The 8,743-nt window shown below is 42.3% G+C and overlaps 1 protein-coding gene across 7 annotated transcripts; it reads right to left on the bottom strand.

Moving 5' to 3' along the window:
- Nucleotides 1-1,661: 1,661 nt before the first annotated feature.
- LOC147452640 (type I inositol polyphosphate 5-phosphatase 4-like) lies at nt 1,662-8,507 on the bottom strand. 7 transcript variants are annotated; one of them, XR_015188913.1, is made up of 15 exons: nt 8,132-8,502; nt 7,963-8,051; nt 7,215-7,353; nt 6,964-7,041; nt 6,774-6,861; nt 6,588-6,692; nt 5,573-6,218; nt 5,029-5,219; nt 4,701-4,809; nt 4,250-4,398; nt 3,421-3,655; nt 3,150-3,200; nt 2,970-3,063; nt 2,831-2,880; nt 1,662-2,321 (listed from the first exon to the last, which is right to left on the bottom strand). XR_015188913.1 is itself a non-coding variant. In XM_086518275.1 (12 exons), exons 2-12 carry the CDS (start codon nt 7,999-8,001, stop codon nt 3,189-3,191), a joined length of 1,740 nt encoding a protein of 579 aa, XP_086374401.1. In that variant the 5' UTR covers nt 8,002-8,051; nt 8,132-8,507; the 3' UTR covers nt 3,146-3,188. The 7 variants fall into 7 exon arrangements, 5 of the variants coding, with proteins under 5 accessions (XP_086374401.1, XP_086374402.1, XP_086374399.1 ...); XR_015188914.1 differs by having other exon boundaries at nt 2,970-3,052; XM_086518275.1 differs by lacking the exons at nt 1,662-2,321; nt 2,831-2,880; nt 2,970-3,063 and having other exon boundaries at nt 3,146-3,200; nt 4,701-4,758; nt 8,132-8,507.
- Between the last annotated feature and the right edge of the window lie 236 nt (nt 8,508-8,743).

The raw sequence follows: 8,743 nt of genomic DNA, 5'->3' as shown, positions 1-8,743 counted from the left end.
CATTTAGGTTTGTACTATTTTTTTATCAACTCGTATTGAGTGTTGGATGTAATTCCCTGAAAGCATTTTCTATTTAGATAGCGTACATAGTGGTAGAGAATTTCTTGCAAAAGTCTCTAAAAGCCACAAAAGTGGCTACTATTTTCCAGGACTAGTGTTAAGGGGGTCTAAAGGGGAGGTATCTTGATGGGGCACCACAACAAGAGGAGGGACTTGCACGAGAGGAAAAACAAATTGTGAATCCGAGTAGAACATGGGCAGGTTGAATTTACTAACTTGCTAACACCTTGGGCATCCCGATCCTCAAGCGTTGCACTGTAGGTCCCCTTGACTATCACTTGGTTTTAGAGATAAATTTGTTAAGTTTAAAGGTGTGACAATTAGCCTTTGCTCTTTCATTTGAGTTGCGAATCATTCTTCTAGCTTATGGCATCGGCTTATTTCCCGCCCCTTGACCCAAATTTTACTTCTCAAATTCACATGGCAAGCTTCCTTGTTTAAGCATTGCAAAGGCATTTCTCAATAGCATATTTCAAATATCTTGGCAATATGGGTGTGTAATCTTTTCCACATCAGTTTTCAATATTCAAATTCTTCAATATGGGCTATTTGCTATCTTGGTTGGATGAGACTAGTTAGTTGGGACAATGTTGTCTTGGCAAAATTGTACCACTCGGGGTTGTAGTATGGAATTTGTACACGTACATTGACACTTGTATTGATCTATTGTTTTTTCCCCTCAGCTTTGTGTTTTCCTAGAGATCTTGAGGGGGGTTTTCCACTTATGGTTGTATCTTGTTATGTGACTTTTAGAGCTGTATATTGAAACTAGGAGTCTACTTTTGAAAAATCAAGCCCCACTTTTTCGTTCAAGGATGAAAGAGAGATAAGAAGAAGAAGAGAATTTTACCGTTGTAGGAAACTATCCCAAGAGACCTTAAAGATCTATTTGGCGGAGAGAGAGAGAGAGAGAGAGAGAGAGAGAGAGAGAGAGAGAGTAATTTAAGTCGTAGGAAACTATCCCAAGAGATCTTAAAGATCTATCCGACGAGCAAGAGCTGTTATTCACGAGGAAAGAAGAAGAAGAAGAGAATTTTTAACGTCGTTGGAAACTATCCCAAGAGACCTTAAAGATCTATCCAACGAGGAGAGTTGAACTCAAGACATGTTATTCAAGAGGGAAATGGCATAACTAATCTACCACACTTGGGTGATAAAAAGCCCCCCCCCCCCCCCCCCCCCCCCCCCCCCCATTTCATAGAATTTTGTCTGATTGAACACATTATCTTTATGTCCTCCGCAAGATTATTCATTTTAAGGCGCTATGAAGCTTGGAGGACATGCTCATACAATGGGCAAATACGATGTGAATATGAACTAATGAGGTTGAAGGCAGGTGTACATTTTTCTCGCCTTATTCACACACACACATGAACTAATGAGGTTGAAGGCAGGTGTTACTTTTTCTCTCCTTATTCACACACACACACACACACACACACACACACACACACAACATAGCTATAAGAGACCTCAAAGATTTATTCAATGAGCCTTGAACTCGAGACGTGATGAAAGAGACCTCAAAGATGTATTCAATGAGCCTTGCACTGAAGACCTGATGTGAGAGAGAGAGAGAGAGAGAGAGAGAGAGAGAGAGAGACTCCTTCACTTGCGTTTTTCCAAATTGATTAAAGAATTTGAAACCATATAACTTTCCATTACATTTGCCTAAGAAAGAGATAATTTACAAGAAGAGCGACTCTGTCTCGCTTGAATGAGGAAATGTACAAGAGGTCATAAAATCTATACGAAGCCTGCCTACTCTCCCCTCAAAAATCTTCAGTGATGCTGTCGTCCATCTCTTTTTCTTGATTGATGAAGCCTTTTAATTTGAGCTTCAAATGACTACACAATCAATCCATATAACGCTAATCAAGAAACCCATACTCTGTGTTGTCCATCCCCATTGCTTGATTCTTAAAGGTAATACCAGTAAAAATTTTCCAGTTTGAGCTTTGAGTAACTTTAAGCTTTTGAGCTTTGAGTAGCTGTACAGTACAATTCACATAGCACTAATGAAACCCATCATTTTTGTTGTGATTGGTTGATTCCGTAAGGTAATCACCCCCTCCCCGAGTTTTGCCGAAAATATTTGAATCCAAAAAGAAACAAGTGTGAAATGAAGCTCTCACTGGTTAAGCTCCAAATGCTAGTGCTTTGAAACAATCAGCTGCAAATTTGCATATCTTGACAGGCACATTGGCACCAGGGGTGTTCTCATACTTCCAACACTCCATATCGATGCTAGATAGCTTCACCTAGATCCCAGAACCCATGTCAGTTTAATCCAAACCAGAGCACATCAACATGTAAAGGCGGGCAGCCGGCACACTTACCTCGTTGTGGAGAGTTGGATGATTACAAACACGCTTAACTATGCATAGAATGCTTACATACATCACACAAAGCACTTAAGTTGCAGCCATGATTATGCAGGCATTATACATACTTTCGAGCAGATTGTAGTACTTTTTGACATGCTAGATATGTGGACAACTCCTAAACAATTGCCTCTCGGAATGATAAAATCACAACCTACCTCGATGTGGAGAGTTGGATGATTACAAACATGCATAGCATGCCAACATACGTCACACAATGAAATTGCAACCATGACTAAACAGGATCATGAATACATTTAAGCAGATTGTGGTGATTTGACATGCTCTTTCTGTAGCAACATATTTACGTCCAATTGCCTCTCAGAACGATGAATTCACAGCGTGCCAAATTCTTTATAGAAGAGACAGAGTACTCATATGTTTACCTTTAGCTGCATTGTGTACACCAGTTAGAGTCTTGCGGCCTGCAACAGGCCTGCAATGGAAGAATGAACAGCACAATGTTTAGAGCATGGACCTATTTTAAAGAAAACAATCACTGTCATAGAATGAGGAGATCGGTACCAGAAAGAATCTGTTGACAGGCTGTTGCAGTACTCTAAAGGGTCTTTAGTGCCTCTACCACCACTCGGGCTTTCTTTTTATGCCTGTCGTAAAGCTTCGAGGCCATGCATGGGCTTAGCATCCCTAAGAATGACTTCATCTTGCAGCTCACAGCACTGAAGAACAAACTCGCAAACATACCTATTGACAAGTATAATAGCAATGTCCCCAACTCTACGTCTATGGACAACTCTGCAAAATTAGATATGCAACTTATAAGCCAAAACAAGTGCATCATCCAAATCTCTATGTGCAAGTAAGTAGACACAGGAATGAAATTGTATGTTAAGACACAAGAATGCGTTCTCAAGACACTACAGTGGTTGGTCCCACTGGTCCCTAGTCTTGGAACAACATGTTCTACAGTTGTGACTCCTTTGACCCTTGCCGAAGTATACATGAAATGTCTTACCTCTTCAAATTGGCTTTTCTTGACTGTTACACGAGACTGAAATTGAGACAAAAGCTCTTCAACCTCCACTTTGGCATTCTTGAAAGGAAAGGACTTGTTGAACGTGCGCTCACAAAGGATTTCAACTTCAGCATTGAAAACTGCAATCAAGGGTCTGTGGTCCGAAAGAGTCAGCTCTGATCGCCTATATGACAATTGCTTCAATCCCTTTCCGTGCCACAATATGCGATCACACCTGTTGAAATCAGACATGTAATCCTGACAAAAGGAAAGGCATCTCTTCACAAGTGTGTCAGAGCATGTGCAGCAGTGTGCATGCACACATGCCTCACGTGTGTGTGTGTGTGTGTGTGTGTGTGTGTGTATGTGAGTGTGTGTGCGCACGTGCATTTGAATTCTCCTTGTTGGCGGATTCTTGTAAAATGTCAGGGGCCTAAGCTCTCTGAAAGACTGAAATCAAATTGTCAAATCTTGGATTTCTCATATGGCACCCTGGGGGCATAAGAGTTGTGAGGTCCAAAGCATGACCCCCCCTCCACCATCTTGCCCCCTCTAATCCTGTTTCGTATGACGGCATGGAGAACGTCTTATCAGCTTTCTTTCAACAGATTAAACCCCTTCATGTGAAAGGTACTCTATATATAACCAGGCTATGTTTTTTGTATTTGACCTTGAGGCTATGCAACATGTTATCATCAGTGGATGATATTTTGTGTGTGTGTGTGTGTGTGTGTGTGTGTGTGTGTGTGTGTGTGTGTGTGTGAGAGAGAGAGAGAGAGAGAGAGAGAGAGAGAGAGAGAGAGAGAGAGAGAGTTCAAAAAATAGCAACCATGCCGGAGTTCGTCGCTTTTCCCCAGGCTTTGCACCTTCTCCAACATAGCAATAGGAATTTACTGCGTACTTATATGTGGGTGCAAATGCTATGACACCCTCCTTCCATCCATCAAAGGTACCTCCTGGTTCCATTGCTTGCCTCAGCTGTAAGCAAAAGGAGCAAATGATGAGGCAAATATCCACTTTCAACACCCCACTTAGACCACCTTATAAGAACATTCCATTGTTCATTTTGCAAAGAAAAGAAGCATATCTTGCACCCTGCATCAAAAGAAGACTTCTATACACTCTTATGATGAGGATGAGTAACTAACAACTCATTGATAACGTGCACACAGTTAATCTGGCAGGACATAGCTTGCCATTTGTGCTTCATTATGTCCACAATTAGGCTCTAGCGTACCGAGGACACTCTCACTTTTACTCAATCATGTTAGAAAAGGCACCTGATCCTTTTGAAGGAGAGCGGTCCAGTCCTCCCTGGCCACAAGAAACCTGGCATCACTGTCCACTACATTGAGCCGATAATTCAAATCTCCAAGCCAGATTATTCGACTACAACGTGCAAAATCCAAAGAAACCTTCTTAGTGAACACAAGTACATACAAAATTTCTCCTCTAGTTGAAAACATTAATCACTACTACACATACATGGGCATGTACAAATTATCATACATATGCATTAACTGATTGTACAGGTTATATCCTCAAATACATCAATTTCCCTCTGCTTTCTCACTAGGGTGAGGTAGAGAAAACAACACATTAGCTTACTCGTGCCCCCATATGGTCTTTGGAAATTCTGTATCAACCAATTTGGCGGAAGAAAAGTGGGTGCGCTTCAAGATTTCCGCTACGTCTGCATTCCTGCGGAATTCATCTCCTTCCTTCTCTCCAGATGTCAAATGGGTGCAAACAAAACAAAAACTAGTCTCATGCAACACCATACTCACTGAGATAGACCCCTGCATTCAGCAGATAAGACGTGACTAAACAGAACAAGATGGATAAGATATGCATGGTAAAATGGAAATTAAGTATTTAAGGAGTTTGAATGTGTCCTAGTCCAAGCATGCATGCATGAACACATAGAGTATCTGGTTTTTTATTGACAACACACAAGTGCCTGAGTGTGCAGCATACACATCCCTAGTAGAGTATATTTGTAAAGAAAGATTGTCTAATAAATCAAGAATACATGTAACTAAAAACATGAAGAGAACATCAGAACTCATTAAAAGGTAAGCGAATACAACACATGCATGCACGCGCACACACACAGTACACATACAGAAGAATGAGTGAACATGTGAATTACCTTGTTCCCCAAGCAGCCCATGATGCCGAGACCAACGCAGGACACTGTCAGATTGTGTATGTGGCGTCGCAAGTTTCTGCGAACCCAGATAGAGACGTGTATGCCAACCATCTGCTTGCTAGCAACTCTAACATAGCGAAACCGTTTCTTGACTGGAATGGTGAGATTCGTGAGAAGCCTGGACAGAGGCGATAATGATGGTGTGATAATAGTATCCTCGTCTGTTGACCCACCATCGTGAGGCAGGTCAAAAGAAACTGGCTCTGACTCACTTCTTTTAAGGCGTGCTGCCTTCAGACCAATGCATTCAGTTCTCCTGTATACCTCAAGTAGGTTTTTCTTGGCATGCCCCGCTTCTATGTCATCATGCCCTTTAAAACATGCTGGGGATGTTTCCAAGGGCACAAAGCTGGTCTCTTCATGGATAAGGATGCGCTCCGAATCGATCTCAGCATCGCCCGAATGAACATCAGAAACTTCTGATCTATCATCTGCTATAGGCGATGAAGGTGCACTACGACATTTGATGTTCTTCTGATTCGAGGCATTCAAAGTTTCCCGTATCAAAGCTTGCCATTTGATTGCAGGGCCATTGTCCTCTGCGCCAAATACGTTACCAGCATTTAGAGGCACGATCTCTTGAAAGCTGCAAGGCATGATGAAGAAAACTCTTTGAGCCCACAAAGATTTACATCATGTCAATTCAACAGAGAAGATTTTCATAAGGCCAGTCACGTAATCATTCACACACGCATGGGTGCGGGTGCATGCCTTATGGGATACAAAGCAGGCAGTTCAGCTAGCAGGGTATTTGAGTGCTCATGCGCTTTCAGCCATATACACCGCACACATATCAACATCAATGTTCATCTTGGAACTCTACAAATATAATCCAGCAGATCTTGTTGAGCTAACGCGGCCATATGACCAAACAAGCATAGCAAAGCCGTCTTACGCCATAAATGACCTATGTAGAATGATTTAGCAGGAAAGATGAGAGAAATTGTTAACCTACCCTAAAACATAAACATCAGCAGGGTCATTCATTTCTAGCCAGTCTTTCAAATCAAGTTGTGAAGGAGGTGTTCTTCCTGCGACATTCCACGTACCAACAGCTATCCTGCACCACGCTATTCAAATACTTGAAAACATTGTGACAAGAAACACGGGCAACTTGTAACAAGCAAGAAGGTTTGCATACCTCAGTTCCTCTGTTCTGACGCACTCTCTGCTATATGTGGCTGAGTGCCGCCTTCTCAAAGTGTCGACTCTCCTCCTCGGATTTTCATCTGCTATCATGCAAAGCCAGCATGAAAACCCGACTTTAGTGACCTTACGCTAAAGTAAGAACCTCAAAACAGGAGAAATAGGAGGCAAGATGATGTGCTTACCATCCGTCCCCTCCTTTCTAGACATCAAAGGGGAGAAGTCTTTCATTGCATATCTTTGTGAGCGCGTCGATGTCGTATCTGTGAAGAATTGGACGCATTGAAAGTTATGCATTCGCATAGACTAGTCCTAATGAACCATGTAAAGATTGGGAGGCTAATGGATGCAAATGACCAGAACCCATGATTAATGGGTTTTCATCATTGAAATTGCACATATTTGCCCCTTAAAATTGATGAAACAGTATCTTCACCTTCATGTTCTCCTTCACTCTCTGTGTCTGGCTCTGGATCTTCATGCTCATCTGCGCTCAATTCATCTGCACTAAATTCGTCACCAGTGGTAGCTTTAAAGCTGAGCCACTTCTTCATCATCATCCGCGGCCATAGCAACTGCATAGAGAAACAGGCTACTTTACATACTGACACAAGTATTAGCTCTTTCAGAGATGAATATTCTGAATGCAAGCTTCATGACTTCATTAGAAGCATGCTTCGTAAGTGGTATATGGGGAAAATTAGCGTTTCTATTCTCATGGATCAGCAGCTCACGCAATGGCAGCGAAAGATATGTGAATATAACCTATTTGATCTATCTCTTCTTCTGATCAATTAAGCGTTCCTTTCAAACTGAAGAAGCATCAAACCAGGGTGAAGTTGTTACTCGAAACACTCACAAAAACTTTACTTGAATCTCTGCCCCTTTTTGAGTGTTGGTAGCATCAAAATAGAGTGAATTTGTTACTTGAAACACTCACATAAATTGTATTTTTCGCTGCTTCTTTTGAACTTAGAATTGTCTTAGGTGAATTACAACACTATGTGGGTGAAGGGAGCTTGAAATGGATGCAAAGAATGGCTGAAAGGGTGGAATGGCCACAGTTTTCCCTTAATAGGAGTTCTCTTTGTCATTCTACGGCTCCATCCGGCACAAGCAAAGGGTCTCGAGTACCTACATATTCCTGTCTCATACAATGCGTTGATTTCTGTGGCAACACATACCTCGCCACGCTTCCTGCTTTGCTGCTTGTGTATGTGCATGTTGAACACTGAGATCAAAGCCACCGCAGGTACAAAATGAAAAAGTCCTCCTGCATGCATGCTCTAAACATCAGGCAATGGCGTTCCTTCGACACGAGAGAACAAGTTTTTTTGTTTTTTTTTAAAGTACCTCCTACACACACGCAGCAAACTTCTCATGCGCGCAGGCGTGCGATGTAAGCATATGTGACATTTCTGTGTGGAAGTTCACAACAGATATGGCATCGAGAGAGAGAGAGAGAGAGAGAGAGAGCTTGCGCGAGTGGGCGGAGCTATGGAGTGGGAAGTTGGGAACTAGCCAATCTACCTAGAGCAAAATCGGAGTCTGATTCCTGACTGCTGGAGAGAAACGCGCCTTCCTAGGCTTTCAATTAAACTACACTTGGAGTAAAGGCGCAATTTGCAAGCAAGCAGGGAAACTGGTCCCAGGTGCGCGAGAGAGAGAGAGAGAGAGAGAGAGAGAGAGAGCGCGCGAGCATTCTCTATGCATTGATGCAACCATAGGGCTAAATTCTAATAAGGGTAAGCAACGAGCATAAGGGACCTTACGACTTTCATGAAAGACTTTGGGTGGCCCAATCCCACAAGGTGGGCAGGTCTTTCACCTTTGCGAATGTGCGAGAAACACGGAGAGATGGAAGATAAAGCCAAAGAAAAAAGAAAAAGCTTTTAACGTAGTCGTGGGAACAATCGAACCATTGTGACATGATTACTTTGTAGGGAATGGTTGAGTTCAACTCAC

Source organism: Adiantum capillus-veneris, chromosome 8, assembly GCF_014529385.1.
Source record: "Adiantum capillus-veneris isolate H3 chromosome 8, ASM1452938v2, whole genome shotgun sequence".
NCBI lineage: Eukaryota > Viridiplantae > Streptophyta > Polypodiopsida > Polypodiales > Pteridaceae > Adiantum > Adiantum capillus-veneris.
Note: the sequence above shows the minus strand (reverse complement) of the source record. Positions and strands in the feature narration are given on the sequence as shown.

What these genes read in the sequence shown, in the direction of transcription:
- LOC147452640 (XM_086518273.1), bottom strand. Translation starts at nt 8,001, where the DNA reads ATGCACATACACAAGCAGCAAAGCAGGAAGCGTGGCGAG. An exon ending in AAAGCAGGAAGCGTGGCGAG is followed by an intron (nt 7,354 to 7,962) that starts GTATGTGTTGCC and finishes TTCTCTATGCAG; the next exon opens with TTGCTATGGCCGCGGATGAT. An exon ending in AAGACCATATGGGGGCACGA is followed by an intron (nt 4,810 to 5,028) that starts GTAAGCTAATGT and finishes TGCACGTTGTAG; the next exon opens with TCGAATAATCTGGCTTGGAG.